The following is a 17,500-nucleotide window of genomic DNA, read 5'->3' as shown; positions in this document are numbered from 1 at the left end:
CTCCTGACCCGGTTATGTTTCACTTTTGAACACGAGATCCCACTGTGTGTTTTCTATCTATTGATCTATCTATCTGAATGTTCGTTTGTCCAGGATTTTAAATCGCCTGTAGCTTGAAAACCATTTGACCTATTGACGTGAAATTTGTTACACATGTACTACGTGACGTCTTCTATCTGCTTTCAGGTTGATGATTGACCTCTAGGGTTATTCCTCTTTTTACTTTTATTTTATTCTATTGTAGAATCAACTCTCAGCAGTGGCCCGTAGGGCGGCCTTGCGGCGCATGCATACGGGCGCCGTTCTCATTCCCTACCACCTTTGCCGCCACTTTTCATATCTTAAATCATTCCTGAGGCAGATTGAAGACTTAAGTGCCAGCTTAAGTGAAAAATTAAGGAAAACATACTAAGTAATTGCAACACAAACAATGACTTATGAGTGTTAACGTGAAAAGATGCTGTTGAAAGATAAGAAGCGGGCCGCTAGGGTGGAGAAAAGAAGAGCTGCTCAGGAGCTGCTGAGCAAGCGAATGGTAAACGTACAAAGAAAGAGGAGGAAACTATGAGTCAGTTGTATTCACTGCATGTTATCGTGCAGTATGCCAATGCTGGTACATGTATAATAGTTAAGCATACAAAAGCTAGTGAAACAGCATGAACATAAAACTGCTTATTTTTGCCTGTCAGAGTTTGCTTGAGGTCTGCAGTTGAAATGCCTGCTTATACATAAAAAATATAATAAATACCATGCATTCCCAACCTGAAGTTTGAGAACATTTAAAAGGTTATACATCAGATATCAACATATATAATTGCCCTGTTATCAATATTGAGGTGTGATGTTTGGGTTACCCTTAATCTTCTCATCACCTTGAACCCTTGTCATAGTTGATTGACTAGTGCAGTGAGGACACACACACAAACAAGCAGAATGTGTTACTGTAGTTTATTTCAAACAACAAACCATTGTCCAAATAAAGAAGTACAATGCAGTGAAGTTCTTCACTAAAATAATAAAAAAAATTCAATAAAAAACGGTGTTCATTTGGGCACTAAAAGCCTTCAATAAATAATCCATTAAAAAAGTTAAAATCAAGGCTTTAAACACAGGATCAGTGTGTTTTTTTTTTTCTCTCAAATCTGAGCCACCTCCTCAAAAACCTGTCTCCTCTGTTCAGCTGAAGGAGACGAGACACTGGCAAGTGTGCTCAGCCATCTTCGGCTTGTGTCTATACCACCATCCCTCTGTGTCTATTGGTCCCTCTTGAGCCATGCTCTCTTGTCCCACAATTAATAGTAAACTCACAGGAGAGGTTGGCCTCTTCTGCTCTAATCCAGTGCTCATCAGGAGAGACCCTACCCTTCCCTGGCCAGTTTGTTTCCTTTCCACTGCACTAGCTCTGCCTTGACCCCGTTATTTGCTTTCCTGCTCTCTTTGTCTTACACTTGATTTTACTTCTTCATTTCTCTCAAACTTTTCTCTATGTCTCAATCTGGAACTTCTTTCATCCGTAGTAATTGAAAGTGAGCCAAATTACCCATGGAATCTTGATAAGGGACAACTGCATTAACTGCCTGCTTGCACAATAAACACAATTAAATTCTCTCATCAGAATTTCTGTAGCCACATAACTTTTCTCTCTCACATCTATGCTGAGTCTCCACTGCCTCACTGTTTTAAAAGCTTTCACACTGCCTCAGTCGTCTGGTGTACATTAACACTTAAGGAAGCTGTGGTCTTAGATATCTGTTTTATTTAATGAACAACTAGGGGGCTTTGCCCCTTGCTCACTTCGCTCACCAACCCCTGTTTTTGTTTTTCCGGATACTCACTTTTAAGATTTTTTTTTTTCTTTGAATTGTTGCTATTTCATTAGTTTCACTTTTATTTCAGAACTTCTGTAAAAACAATATTTGGAATCTTTCGAGTCCCAGTGTGCTGAATCTTTTTAATGAGGTCAGTGAGACATGTGTTTAATGACTTCGTACCATAATTCAGGATAGGGTTCTCTGTTTGGAATTTCAGCACAGACAAAACGATCGACATCATCAGCACTTAATAGTTGTTTTTACAAAGTAAACAATTAATGCATGCGAGGTAAACTCAGTTTTTGAAATTATCTTGACTTAAACTTCAAAGCCTTACAATATTTACATACTTCTGACATATCACCAATGTCCAGATATTCGATCTCTATTTGCCTTTTTGTTATTTCTCCGAGTAATAATTTCTCTTTCTTTGCGCTAATACAATGTCTACTCATTTTTTGACCCTAATTTTTTTCTGCTTTCATATTTGCTGCTGGATTATTTGAATTTCCCCTTGGGATTAATAAAGTATCTATCTATCTATCTATCTATCATCATGCTCTGCATTTGTTTCATGCCTACGTTTTTTTTTTTTTTTTTGTCTTTTGAATTCCAGTTTTCATTATCTCTAACCTGCTCTTCATGTGTTTGGCTCCCTTGTTTTTTAACCTTTTTATGACGATTTACTTTGTCTGTCTTTTATTTCTGACCTCGCTTTATCCTGCTTTTTTTTATGACACCTGGTCCGTGGTGATTATTTTCCCTTTGTCGAGTAATAATTTCCATTTGTTTGCCCTCCTGCGATCTTTACTTTTTTTTTTTTATACTTTCTAATTTTCCTACTTTTCATATGCTTTAACCATCTCCACATGTGTATCGCCGCAACAATTTTTTGTTTTTGGGCCTTTTGAATTCCACTACTTTCATAATCTCTAACCTGCTCTGCATGTGTATAGCGCAGATGTCCCGATTGGACGTGCTTTTTTTTTTTTTTTGCCCCAATTCCACTTGTTCCAGGCTGATAATTACTTTCCTTATTTTCTGAATTTGCACCTAGATGATTATTTTCTTTTTTGTCTCCCCAACGCTTTTGAGTCTCTTTTCTCCGTGCTGCTTTCTTCTTTGCTTTGTCGTCTACGTTTCATTTATAACGTATTGTCCTTATACGCTTTATATGCGCTGAGAGCCCTGGATCTGTGTGTGCTCAAAGCCAAAACACGACTGAGTGTCTTGCTGGCTGCCCTTGCTTTTTATTTATTTATTAGTCGGGTGTGTCTTGCAAGAAGCTCATGGTCTACATCATCGCAAGATGGTCCTGGGTCAGTCTCTTGGCACAGTGTCATGTTTAAGGTCCCCGCGAGACGTTCCGTGGCCAATCTCTCTAGTCTCGTGGGTCTTTTAAGTGTCTTCCGTGATCTTAACGTGATGATCACGTATCGTCGCCCTACTGTTTCTCTCCAGGATTTTTTTTTTTTTTATAATGGAGAGACATCAAATATCTTCTGTTCTTTAATCTTGGAAAGCACTTCTTCCATGTGTGCACTCAAGGTTGCTCTTGTTTTCTGGTAATGTGCCAGAATGCATATGGTATTTAATTAAAAGTGGATGGAACTCCAACTCTTTCTTTAAGCAGAATATTTGATTCCACACAAACCGCAGCAAAATCTTCCCAAAACGTGTGTCTGAAATCACAAGCTCTTAGTGCACATGTGATTGTGGTTTGATGAGCTGCAGAATTCACCTGACCCTGAAATCTCTTCATTGTTTTAGAGATATACCTGAGACTTCAGGTGCTCATTGCACATGTCCTTTAGGTTCCAGTCGGTGATGTGTTGGCAGGCTTTGCAGAATTAAAGAACATCTGGTTTATAGTTTAGATATGTATGTGATAAATGTATTGATAGTTTAATATGGTGAAATAAGAGAAAGCATGCAATATCATTGTTACGTAGAAACTCTGTTTTCATGTACAAATTCCGTAATTTATTGTGATACCACAAAAATGGAATCCATAGGACTTTAAATATATGCTTGGGTTACTGATTTCAGTGAAAGTGTGGGTGAGTTGATACAATGATGGTGATGAAACTCTCATGGCTGGTGTAGCTTTAATGAAAGGTTTACAGGGCTTCACCTGCTCTAAATTGAACTTTTGTACTGCTCTTTGTTTTTTAAATTTACATGTTTATGTAGAAATTATTACAACTGTTTTTGTTAGTGTCTGCTTGATGATTCACATTAATATAATTGAATACTCTGCTCTTTTGTTGGCTTCCAGTTTTTCAGCGGACTCATTCTCTGAAGGATGAAAATCAAGCTAACATACATTCCTATAAAACATCATTGGACAAGAGAATAATTAGAAGAACTTGTTGTGCTACATGTAGTGGAGCAGAATATTTGAATCCCAATACTTTGGTAAATACAGTGAAAACCCCACAAGGAGACTCTGTTCTAAAAACCAGAATGAAAACTAAGCAGATTAAGCAAGAAACGCGTGCATCTCAAACTAACTATAACAAAGATATAAAAATCAGCAGAAAATATCCTATAGTTAAATTATGTGACATAACTAAAATAGCACCAAATAATATTGGTGATTCTAGATTTATTTGCAGTTTATTTGGGAAAGCTGATGTCAAACCTGAAGTAGACAAGATTACTAAATTTCAAAGCCTGGATGGCAAAATCAGTGAGTATGATTTAGAAAACAAATACCGTTTAGTGCAAGCTAAAGTCAGTTTGTGTCGCAATCTGAAAGAGTCCTGTGGAGTGGCAGAAAATTCCTCATTTAATGAAAATGGCAGTACAGGGCAATTGACATCTTCAGAAAGCAGTACGGAAGTGAATGTATGGAAGGAATGTGTTGGGCAAATGTTACCCAACAGTGCGATTCAAACCAACAAAAAGAAGTTGCAGTCAAGTACAATTCCTGAAGTGCCAGAAATATCAGTGTGTCAAACCAAGAAAGGAAAGGAAAGCATATCTGCAGGAACCGCCTGTGTGCCGGAAATATATAATACAGCTGAAGCTTCTAGATTAGGCCCCATCCAAGAAAAAGGACAATGTACATCTTCAGACTACAAAGAACATGTGTTATCTGAGGAGATTAGTAAAGGTGATCGTTCAAGTCTTTGGCAACCAAAAACATCTCCAAAACATAGTAAGAAAAACAATGTCGAAGACTATGGCAAAAAGTTTCCAACAGTAGCATCTATAGAAGATAAGCTGGTATCTCATTGTAGCATTATAAGTAAAGAATATGCTCTGGAAGAAAATCTAGATTTACATTCTGATGATGATGACAGTCAGTCCTTTAGTTGCCAAAGGTGTTCCCCATATACACCATATTTACTTGTGTCATGTGCCAGAACATATCTTCCTTGGCCACATTACATTTCAGACAATGCCAAACAAGTAAATTGTAAGGAAGCAGTATATTCCATAAAATCTGATGCATCCAATCATGTCGAAGCTTCAGGAGTCCAATTCATAGTTAATCCTTCTGCAGAACCAAATCATAAAATATGCACGGGTTTAGAAAATCATGAATCTAGTGCATGTAAGACTGTTGTGCTAGGAGTTGGATTGAGCCCTTGTTTTCAATTTCAGCCCCATCCAATGTCAACAGGATTGAGTTTGTCAACCACCGGCAGTTGTTCAGAGTCTGCTAAAGATACAAATACTCAAGGTCAAGAAAAGTGCCTTTCAGATTCTTCAGCATCATGTGAGGAACAAAGCTGTATTAACTGTTCCAGGGAAAGCATGGAGGGGCCGTCTGTTTTAGATATTTTACCAGGTAACATTTCAAAAGTCATTGGGAAAGTGAACATCCTCGATTCTAATGAAGACATCAGTGGGACAACAACTTTAACATGCGAGAAGATGAGATGCAGGAATGCGACTTTGACTACACTTTCTATGGACACTGTCAAAAATGACCTACCAACTACATCCAAGGAACTGACAGTGGAAATGAATAGGCCTGAAGATGAAAATGCTTGTTCTGCAGCATCAGAAGTCAGCATGAATTGCTCAGACAATTCTAAAACGCAACATTTGTCCATTTGTAAAGCATTCACAAGCTTTGGAGATGATTTTACTTTACAAGATGATTCTTCAGATTCATTGTGCAGTTCAGTTTTATCAGGGACTGAAGATCTTGAAGATTTTTGCATTTCTTCTGAGCTAGTTATGTGTGAAATAAAAGATCCCCTCTTGCCTTCTTCAGATATCTCTGCAGGAAGCACTCAGAGTGCATTACCTACAAACAGTGAGTTGGCTGAGAATTCTGTTGATATTTTTAGAGCCTATGAGGAAGATGCAATTGTTCTGGATGTGATCCAAGATGACCCTGAACTGTTTGGAAGCCCTAAAGAAGTAGCAGGGATGGCAAAGGTACCTGCCAAAAAACTGCAATTTCACAAGTTGAATGAATGCTGTAAGAAAAATGATATAAGAACCTGCCAGAACCAAAGAGCAGAAAATGGAGAACTAAGGTAGGAATGTTATTTTTCTGTAAATTATTAGAAAGAGAGACTGTTTTTGAAATAGCACCACATAAAGCTTATAGCATTTATGCCTCATTGATTGCTTCTACAATGCCTTACGATCAAAGCCACTGACCCCAAAGACAAGATAGCTGGCTGGCTATTATTACAGTAGAGGATAGGAAGACTTCACACCCGCTAATCTTTTACACATGCGGGCAACCTGCAAATTTCCTGTTTGAGTGCATATTGACCCAAAGTCCAGTCAAGCCATCCCAGTGATTTACCTGGTTAAACCTAGTAAAAATCCCTTAATTGATGCTTATTTAATCAAGGCTAGGAAATTAGTGGTATTATAATTGTGCCCGCATATACAGTATGTATGCAACATTCATGTAAGTGCGAAACTCGTTTGACCTTATTTAATACTAGCATCCCTAAAGCTTACGAAAAAAATCGTAAAGCCTGTACCACGTTTAATTCCTTCGCACCTCTTCATTGTCGTCTTTGATTTGCAAATATGTCAATCAACAAGCAGCCTGCTATCCCATCCCTCACTGACGCAGCTCAAGTCTGTTTATCTGGGTGTGTGGTGTCTTCAGTTGTATGGGGTAAATAATATAACGTTATTTGGAATACATACATTTCATGAGTGTTCCATTTCTACAATAATCTGAATAAACGTACAGTGCATCCGGAAAGTATTCACAGCACATCACTTTTTCCACATTGTGTTATGTTACAGCCTTATTCCAAAATGGATGAAATTAATTTTTTTTCCTCAAAATTCTACACACAACACCCCATAATGACAACGTAAAAAATGTTTACTTGAGGTTTTTACAAATTTATTAAAAATAAAAAAACTGAGAAATCACATGTACATAAGTATTCACAGCCTTTGCTCAATTCTTTGTCGATGCACCTTTGGAAGCAATTACAGCCTCAAGTCTTTTTGAATTTGATTCCTCAAGCTTAGCACACCTATCCTTGGCCAGTTTCGCCCATTCCTCTTTGCAGCACCTCTCAAGCTCCATGAGGTTGGATGGGAAGCGTCGGTGCACAGCCATTTTAAGATCTCTCCAGAGATATTCAATCGGATTCAAGTCTCGGCTCTGTCAAGGACATTCACAGAGTTCTCCTGAAGCCACTGCTTTGATATCTTGGCTGTGTGCTTAGGGTCGTTGTCCAGCTGAAAGATGAACCGTCTCCCCAGTCTGAGGTGAAGAGCGCTCTGGAGCAGGTTTTCATCCAGGATGTCTCTGTACATTGCTGCAGTCATCTTTCCCTTTATCCTGACTAGTCTCCCAGTTCCTGCCGCTGACAAACATCCCCAGAGCATGATGCTGCCACCACCATGCTTCACTGTAGGGATGGTATTGGCCTGGTGATGAGCGGTGCCTGGTTTCCTCCAAACGTGACGCCTGGCAATTACACCAAAGAGTTCAATCTTTTGTCTCATCAGACCAGAGAATTTTGTTTCTCATGGTCTGAGAGTCCTTCAAGTGCCATTTGGCAAACTCCAGGCGGGCTGCCATGTGTCTTTTACTAAGGAGTGGCTTTCGTCTGGCCACTCTACCATACAGGCCTGATTGGTGGATTGCCGCAGAGATGGTTGTTCTTCTGGAAGGTTCTCCTCTCTCCACAGAGGACCTCTGGAGCTCTGACAGAGTGACCATTGGGTTCTTGGTCACCTCACTGACTAAAGCCCTTCTCCCCCGATCGCTCAGTTTAGATGACCAGCCAGCTCTAGGAAGAGTCCTGGTGGTTTTGATCTTCTTCCACTTACGGATGATGGAGGCCACTGTGCTCATTGGGACCTTCAAAGCAGCAGAAATTTTTCTGTAACCTTCCCCAGATTTGTGCCTCGAGACAATCCTGTCTCGGAGGTCTACAAACAATTCCTTTGACTTCATGCTTGGTTTGTGCTTTGACATGAACTGTCAACTGTGGGACCTTCTATAGACCGGTGTGTGCCTTTCCAAATCATGTCACATCAACTGAATTTACCACAGGTGAACTTCAATTAAGCTGCAGAAACATCTCAAGGATGATCCGGTGAAACAGGATGCACCTGAGCTCAATTTTGAGCTTCATGACAAAGGCTGTGAATACTTATGTACAGGTGCTTTCTGAGTTTTTTTATTTTTAATAAATTTGCAAAAACCTCAAGTAAACTTTTTTTCACGTTGTCATCATGGGGTGTTGTGTGTAGAATTCTGAGGGAAAAAAATGAATTGAATCCATTTTGGAATAAGGCTGTAACATAACAAAATGTGGAAAAAGTGATGCGCTGTGAATACTTTCTGGATGCACTGTAGGATGTCATTTTGCAAATGTGTCAATCAGCACAAGTGGCAAGCACCCTGATATCCCATTCCCCCCACCGATACAGCTGAAGTTCTCCCAGCTCAAGTGTATTTTTCAGGGAGTGAGGTGCCTGGAGTTGTATAGAGTTGGTGACCGCTATCAGACAATCATGCGGCATTTGTGCTTTGACAACAAAGAACCCCGTGCAGAACATGTGAAAAATGACAGATTTGCATGTGCTTGTGCAATGCTACTTATTTAGGAAAAGATCCCAATCGTTCCACTGGAGAAAGACTTTCCAAGACTGTGGTCATAAAGTTGTCTGGACAAAGGCAGAACCTTAAAAATAGAGAACTTCTTCACATCGCTTTCGCTGGCTAATAAACTGCTGCAATGCTCTGCTTGGCATCATAAAGTGAGACAAGAACTTCCGCCTGGAGCTGAAGTCACTTTAGTACCTGAACAATTCTCCACACTAGTGTTTTGATCTGGCAGTGCCATGCTGACGGTGTATGTGCCCAGAAAGAAGTCTGTCTGCATTCCCAGTACCATACACCATAACATGAAGACGTGGGGGGGGAAAAAAAAGGTCAAAAGATATTTTCAAATAATTGTGTTTTCATGCATGGATGTGTGTGTGCATTTATGAGAGAGACAGAGACAAATTTGTTATCATTCAAGTGGTTACTGCAGAGGTGGGCAATGTCGGTCCTGGAGAGCCGCAGTGGCTACAGGTTTTCATTAGAAACCAATCCTTGCCAATCTCAGGCTTTATTCAATTTTATGGCTTGTTAGTCTACAATGCTAAGGTTCTTTCTTATATTGTAGATTTTTTTCCTTTCCAAAGATGATATCCAAATGGTTTGAAGCCTTAAACAGATCATTTTCAGTCTGTCACATTTTTCTGTTAAGTGTTTTATTAAATCAAACAGTGCAGGATGAACACACACAGAAAACCAGACTTGGTTTGGAAACAAGCTAGATGGAGAACTGCTGGCTGCTTTGTCATTTACATCATCTTGCTAATAAGGAGCAATTAAAACAGTGAATGCAGCCGTTTAAGATTGACATAATCAGGTAAGGTTGGGTACCCTTAACAAGCAAGGCCACTAAAATGAAGCATCAAAATATCACTTAACCAATAAGTGCTTCATCAGCAATAATAGACTTCTCATTGAGAAGGTGGGTTGGAACAAAAACCTGCAGCCACTGCGGCTCTCTAGGACCGACATTGCCCACCCCTGGGTTACTGGAATATAAAATAAACACTTTCACAAAGGTATAAAGAAAGAAGTAGGGCCCTATGATTTCCATGTGGAAAATATGGACGGAATCATGGAATTAACGCATAATTACGAATTTTAGATTTAAAAATGGAAATGTGAGGAATTTAGAGACTGAAGGGGTAACTGTTCCAGAACTTCTCAATACTGTATATTAAACGATTAAGCAATCTGTAGTTCCATCAGTCAGATACTATTTTCTAGTTTGTAGTTTTTCAAGCGAACATAATTCTTCATAGAAATTCAGTGCCTCTATCTTTGTACAAGTGTTTCCAGTTTGTTTTCTCATTAAAGGCACACTAATTAGCTAGCTGCTCGAGAAAAATGTTGAAGTGAGCAGTATCGGGTATTCTAACTACGTCAAAAAAACTGAGAAACACAAGCTTAACTGCAAATTTGAGGGCACAGCAATATCCCATTGATTTTTACGAATCGGGACAATAACTTTACTCAAGTCTTGCCAGCATACCATAGACTGGACACAAAAAGATACTTGCAGTGACCATGTCAAATCTAAAACCCATCTCAAGAACAAGGAGGAATTAAGATCAAAAACTGTTTCCCTTTAGGTAACAATAGAGGAAACAACAAAATCGGCAGATGTGTCTTCCAGATTAGTTTGCTTTTTCCTTTGTAATTAATTATTTTAAGATATGCAGTAGATGAAGCTACAGATGTAATTATGCACATTTTCAATCTGTAAACATTTAAGATTTAAGAATCATTACAAATAATTTACATAATTACAATTACAGGTATTGAAAACCAGTAATTTTTGGCAGATGTTATCTTTATGGAGAGCTGCAACGTTTCCACCTTTTCGCAGGCAGCAGTTCAGTCCCTTCACAACAACCAGCTGAATCTTAATGACATTTTAGCAGTGGTTACAGACAATGCATCACAATGTCTGAAAGCATTCCGGAAAGTTCTCAAAGCAGTTGTGCCTAATAATGTAAATTCAGTCTGCTTGTTTAATGTCATCGGTTTGATGGGAGAGGCCTGGCAGCACTATAAATACTTAAGTGAGGCTGCATCACTTCAAGAAGCCTGCCAGGAAAAGGAGATGGGCAACCTCCTTGTCACTGAAAGAGATTGTGCTGACCAAGGCATACCCCTCATCCCGTTCCCCAACCCCCCAAGGCAGGAAGCACCGGGTGGAATAGCTAGTTCGAATCAGTAGGGGACCACGCTAAACATATTCACCTCTGCAAAGAATTCTTTCTGGCTGAGAACACATCAGCTCAGGCTGTAACAAATATCCTAGACCCTAAATGTGAAGTTAACCTTCATATCAGAAGGATGCATCAAACTAGTAACAGCTCTTACAGTTCTGGAAGGCACTCCCTTTCCTACTGCAGTCTCGGCATACAACATTATGGAGGATCTGGGCTCCTTCCTGATAAATGGAAAAGCAAAATTCGGTAGTTGTGCTAGTGTGCTGTTTCATTAAAAGGAAATGTTGCCATTTCATTATTGTTTGTTTTGTTGAAGCTGTTACTACTTTCTGGCAGTAAAAAAAAAAAGTAAAAACCTAAAAATCTGAATCAAGGAAAAATAAAACGATGAAAACCGAAAATGAAAAAAAAAAAAAAAAGTATAAAGGAATTTGTGAAAAAATAAAACGGATTCCATAGGGCTCTAAACAAGTGTGCTTTTATTCAAGAATAAACCTGAATAAAAAAAAAATTCAAGTAACAACAAGATACCAAGAAGTCACGATTCACCAGTGTTTGTGTCTGCTTATATCCCTTCAGTGATATCTTTAACAAGTAGTAAAATTTTATACCGGCTGTTACAGACTCAAACCAAATGTGTCTTTTTTATTATATAATAGTAATAATAACAGCAGTTCACTACTCATAGTGGTAAACGTGGGGAAGACTCGTGATCGAACCTGCAACCTCTTGATTTAGAAGCGGCCATTCTTACCTCTACATTAGCCATGCAATTGATATTTGGGTTTTGTTTTTTACATATTGACAGCAACATGTAAACTGAATGATTTTTCTATGGTTATATTCTTGAATAAAGGCGCACTTGTTTTGTTATACCTTTTGTGAAAGTGTTTGTTAATATTTGGACACAACAGCATTTTGTCATTATAACATGAATAAACTTTGAGTTATGTGTTCAACATTTCTTGCCTCACATTTCCTGTCATCCTACATTTATCCAGATGGTTGTAGACACGGAACATACATGAAATGTATGTATTCAAAATAACGGTATTATTTACACTATACGACTCCAGGCACCTCACTCCCTGATAAACAGGCTTGAGCTGGGAGAACTTCAGCTGCATTGGTGGGGGAAATGGGATATCAGGCTGCTTGCTACTTGTGTTGATTGGCACATTTGCAAAACAAAGATGCTAATGAAGAGGTGCAAAGGAATTTAAGGTGGTCCGGCATTACGACTTTTTTTGTAGGCTTCAGGGACTCCAGTGTCAAGGAAGTTTTTCTTTGGGTATAATGGTTCTGTTGTTACTGAAAATTGGAAGGTTTTTGAAACAAACGATCTACTTGTATTGCAAATAGAGCTGAGCAATATCGTGAATACTAAGGGGCTCCACCCCCTGCTCACTTCGCTCGCTCACCTTCTTCATTAGGGAGAAACACTATTTTTTTTTTTCCCCCCGATGGCAACATGAATTAGATGATCTACAAGTTTCTGACTTAAAGTTTACATCCGAACAATATATTACTATATTCAATCTGTTTTCGCTGTTCCGTTTTTTCACCAAGTAATATCTTCTGTTTGTGTGCGCTAATGCTCACCCACCCCCCAAAGTCCAGCGCTATTTGCTAGCCATATCCCATCTCTTCCATTATGAAGAGGGGGGCTGAACGCACCTCAAAGAAACGCGGTCACTCCTCCGAAAAACCACCACACACCCCCATCCCCCCACGGTGATACAATGGGAAACCAAGTACATTTTTTTTTTTTTTAAAAAAAACACCTCTTTGCTCGATCAGCTGCGGTCTTTCTGCTGCTGCCACCGTACTGCATGATCTGCATGCGTTGCTCCTTCACTTTGTCATGAACGTGTCATCTAGAAAGTATAAGAGTTGAGAGCATAGGACGTGAGTCTGATAAAAGCCTTTACACGACTGAGAGGTTTGATGTCCGTGATCTTATTTGAAAATGTTTGTAAGTAAGTCATGACTTGAAAGAATGTCATGTTAAAAGTTCCTGCAAGACTATCTGAGGATAATAACAATCTCATCTTTTAATTCTCACGGGACTTTAAAGTGTTTTTCCGAGAACATCACGTCTCGTCTTTTTATCTCCAAGATTTATTATTCGAGAGATTAATATGCAAAAGTCAATAAAGCAATGGTCAGCACTTTTATCTGATTTAACACAACTATTTCTGAATATTAAATAAAATCCCCTCCACTGGCCTTTTTTTAAGCGTGTTTACATCGACTGTACCCATGTCGGCTTGTGGAGATGAGAGTAGGACAAAAAGTGAGAGGGGAACGGAAGAGGAAGCGTTTAGAACGGGTAGGGTCAGCTTTGCTGTTTGCAAATGGTTTGGTTTGCTCAGGATGTCTTTTCAACTTGTATAGCATTTAAAGATTAAACATGTTACTGCATATTAAAAGGACATTCAGGCACGTGCATCCTTCAATGTGCAGTTTTGCTTTCCTGGAAAAGCTGGTCCCTGTTAAGTTCCAGAAAATGTTTGATGTTGCATAGTGTTTGAATGAAAAAGCAGTAGGGCGACAGCATTAACAGCTGCAGTGACTTACTGTGTTACAAAACACACTTTTGTTTGCTTAATTTGCACCCAGAAAATGTTACTGCTAAAAGTAACTCCACTAAACACTAATTTACATCACACCATAAGTGAGATGTCCTATATGTCTACTCAGTTGGTAAACTATCATCTGTCCATGTCACACATACTCTGCTACTAACACCTTGCAAACCACCGCTGTAGATTTTTTTGTGTGTGTTTGAGTTATTCACTCTTTGTATCAGTTACAGTATCTGGTAAACTGCATTACCAGCCATTTAACTTTCATTTCAGGTTTCTATCTTTGTCTTGCGGGTGAATTAAGCTTCCTAATGAATGTCATAATAAAGACCCCTTTTATTGGCTAGCTAAAAAGGTTACAATATTCTTGCTTTCGAGGCAACTCAGGCCCTTTCTTCAGGCAAGAATACAGAAATTGGAGCTTTAAGACCTTGCAGTATTTAACCTGTAACATTTCCCAAGTTGTGTTTATCAATGATTAGCTAATATTTTTCTAGAAAGTGGTTCATTTACAGCTTTAAATATGGTATGTGGCAGTGTTTGGGACATGACATTCATGCTTCACGAGCCCCACGTGCCTATGTAGATAAATTAAAATTATTTTACTACAGTTCTGCTAATTGTTAGGCATACAGACATGTTGGTCATGGAGGACGCAGATGTTGTTTCTTATGCCTTTTGGATTATAGGTACAACCAGTATGTCTCAGCAAATGTTGGTTCCATGAGCTTTCGTATTTTTACTTTAGTAGCATTGCTAGTGGTATATGTTCAGTCTGCTTACAAAAAAAAAATCCTAAAATGACACAATGATTCAAAAGCAAAAATAATTTTCTTCATAATATAGATGCTTCACCATAGTTTAACGTAAGGATCAGTAAAGATGGCAAAAAGCATTGAAGGGTTGACATCAGCTCCTTGCATAGAGTAACGGCAGAGGGCCCTGCAGGCTACTTTAGAAGGGAGTGACTTCTTGCCAAGTTCTGAAAATTCCATGCACCAGTTTTCTGGGAGCAAAAATTTTTTTTTTTTTCATATTTAAATGTTGACAGACTGAATTGTCTCTTGTTAAACATCACTTTCTCATTAGGTTATAGAGGATTATTCAAGTTGAGTAAGATATAGCCTCACGTGAGCAGTGTGGAATATCAGATCACAGTAGAGTGTTCTGCAACGCTAGGTAAGCACATAAAACTTATTTAGCTTGATAGGTCAGGCGTATTCCAGACGTTTTTGCTTCCACTGAAGCGAATTAAATCAAATTGCACTTGTTAACCAGTTATCACCTCCTAGCCTTCTCTGTGCCAGGCTGAAGATGAAGTCTATGATAGCATTTTGGCTGGAGAGCACACATGAGAAACGCAACCCTTTTTTTTTTTTTTGAATAATTAATCTAATTATGCTGCATTCTTGGTTAAAATATTCTTTACTAAACTGAACTGATACAATAAGTCCAAGTTAAAAGATTACATTTGTCTAATTGAAAGAGAAAAGTAACTTCGCATGGGCATCATCAGTATGGAAGGTTCTGCTTAAAACTTAAGAACTGATACATATCTGTGAAATAGGTTAGTGCATTACCATATAAAGGTTTAAAAGTTAACATTTAAAATTGTATCTAGGGATTAATAGAGAGCCAGTGCAAATGTGACAGTACTGGAGTAAAGCTCTCTTGCATTTGTGTCTCTCTGTGTATAAGTAAGTGAGTAAGAGACTCAAAAAATAAAATCTTGGATAGTCTGGATAAGACCGAGTGTGTTAAATGATCCTAAGATGAAAAACAATCATCTTAGCAAACTCCTTTTATACAGTAGATGCTTGAAATGGCAGCTCATAATTCAAAACAACATCCAGATGTCATGAACTGGTGCCGACACTGAAATCTTGCCTAGTTGTAGTGAGTCTGTTTTACCTGACTTCAATCTTTACTGTTCATTTGTTATATTAATGCACATGGGTTTGACTTCAAAACCCAATTAAAGACACATTATTTAGTTATTGCTGTTTTTTTTATTTGTTTATGCATTTATTTTTTTAAGCAGTGAGCTACAGTATGCTGATTTAACAGCTCCGCTAAATGCCTGTTTCCTTGGACAAGTACATTGAATCTCAACAATGTTCCCTATGCACAGCATTACATTCACAGGCTTGTTTTCAAATCGCACTTTTGTGAGACCAACGTAGCACAGACCTCATAAAACTGGAACAGTTCTAGTGATACACTCAAATGCTATTAGGAGCAGCAAGCTGTGGATACTGCGGCTGTCACGAGTAGCAGATGTGAAAATGATTGTTTAAGACATTGATACACCTATCACTGATTCTGACTCAGCAATAAGTGTAGATTACAGCAAGGATGAATGTTCAGCAGTGTATCTTACAACAACATTCCTCTAGTGTGGTGGAGAGAGTAGGCTGACAAATTCACAGTGTCAGTCTGTTCTGTGTATGTACCCAGTGAGTGAAGGCGATATTGTCACAGTGAAGAGGTGTCCTCTTCATGCAGTGTTGACATTCCAGTTTTTCTTAAAAGAAAATCTAACGTTTTAAGTTCTTCACAGATCCAGTCAAGACCCACAGTTAATAGATCAGTAAGGCATTCAAGAGAGGAAATGAAAGGACAGCCATAGTGTTAAAGATAGAAGATAAAACGGAGTTATATTTGGATGTGTTAGAACTGTAGATGAAATACTTTTTATTTTGGCAATATAGTATTGTGAAGCCTGAATTGCATAATGAATTGTATAATGGGTTAAGCATATTGTTTCACGCCCATTAGATTTGCATTATACTTCATGTATAAGCTGAGCCTCACAAATGTCTGTCCAGTTGGGAAGTTTTAAAACACAAAATAAATCTTATTTTGGAATTAACCCTTAAACTTCCTTTTACTGCATTGCAGCCAGGATAGGCACCTACTCCTCGTTACCCATAATTGGTCGGGCCAGTTAAAAAATGAATGAATGGATGGTTGGATGGACAGCTTGTCGAATCATTTCTAACTCCCTAACACTACAAGTTAAAAAGATTTTAAGTCACTACTGATTGATCACCCTCTCAAGTCATGCATTAGTCCTAAAATGTTTATCAACCAATTCCATACTGGGATAATAATGGCAATAAAAAAAATCCTTGTTTTCCTTGAATAAGCATTGGGAATTTTGTTGTGTGTTTTTTTTTTTTTGGCCATGAGGAATTTGTGTGATTCAATCCCATGTTGAAATTCAATTCCTGGCCCATATTCATTAAACTAACTGTGGAGAGAATTATCTAACATTCAAAACAGGTATTTGGCCCAACTGTCTAAGCAGGTAAGACTTTTTTTTTTTTTTTTTTGCAAGAATCTTAAAAGTCAAATGAGGGCTTTCCTCCAAAAGCCAACTCTAGCAAGTGAGTCTTATGTTTTGGGAATTGTAGCTCTGAGCATGCTGCAGATTATATTCATTTTGATTGGTTAAAAAAAGGCCTGGAGGAAAAATGGCTGGATAGGTTAATTAAATAAATCATCCACCCATTTTCTGCCAGTTATCAGGTTCTGGGTCTCAGTGGCAGAGATGTCCTTTTTCCCCGCCACCGCCTCCCTATTCCTTCGGGGGATACCACAATATTTTCATGCCAACTGAGAGGTATAATCTGTTGGGTGTGTCTTGGGTTGTCCTCGAGGTCTCATTTTTGGAAATGCCCAAAACACCTCCACAGAGATGTGTTAAGGATGCATCCTAACCAGATGCCTGAACTGCTGTAGCTGGCTGGCTTCTTTCAAAAAATCACATTGTACTGAGCTGCTTGTTAATGTAACTTTCCCTGTCAAAAATAGCCATCCAATAACAGTACTATAGTAGTG

The 17,500-nt window shown here is 38.6% G+C and overlaps 1 protein-coding gene across 4 annotated transcripts in view; it reads left to right on the top strand.

Annotated features, from left to right (window-relative positions):
- topaz1 (testis and ovary specific PAZ domain containing 1) overlaps positions 1-17,500 on the top strand; it is a 128,615-nt gene that overhangs the window by 14,785 nt on the left and 96,330 nt on the right. For all 4 annotated transcript variants that reach the window (XM_039737444.1, XM_039737441.1, XM_039737442.1 and 1 more), the window contains exon 2: positions 4,090-6,310. In XM_039737444.1, the coding sequence (XP_039593378.1) occupies positions 4,090-6,310 (2,221 nt within the window). The remainder of the gene's footprint in view (positions 1-4,089; positions 6,311-17,500) is intronic.

This window comes from Polypterus senegalus, chromosome 15, assembly GCF_016835505.1.
Source record: "Polypterus senegalus isolate Bchr_013 chromosome 15, ASM1683550v1, whole genome shotgun sequence".
NCBI classification, from domain to species: domain Eukaryota; kingdom Metazoa; phylum Chordata; class Cladistia; order Polypteriformes; family Polypteridae; genus Polypterus; species Polypterus senegalus.
Note: the sequence above shows the minus strand (reverse complement) of the source record. Positions and strands in the feature narration are given on the sequence as shown.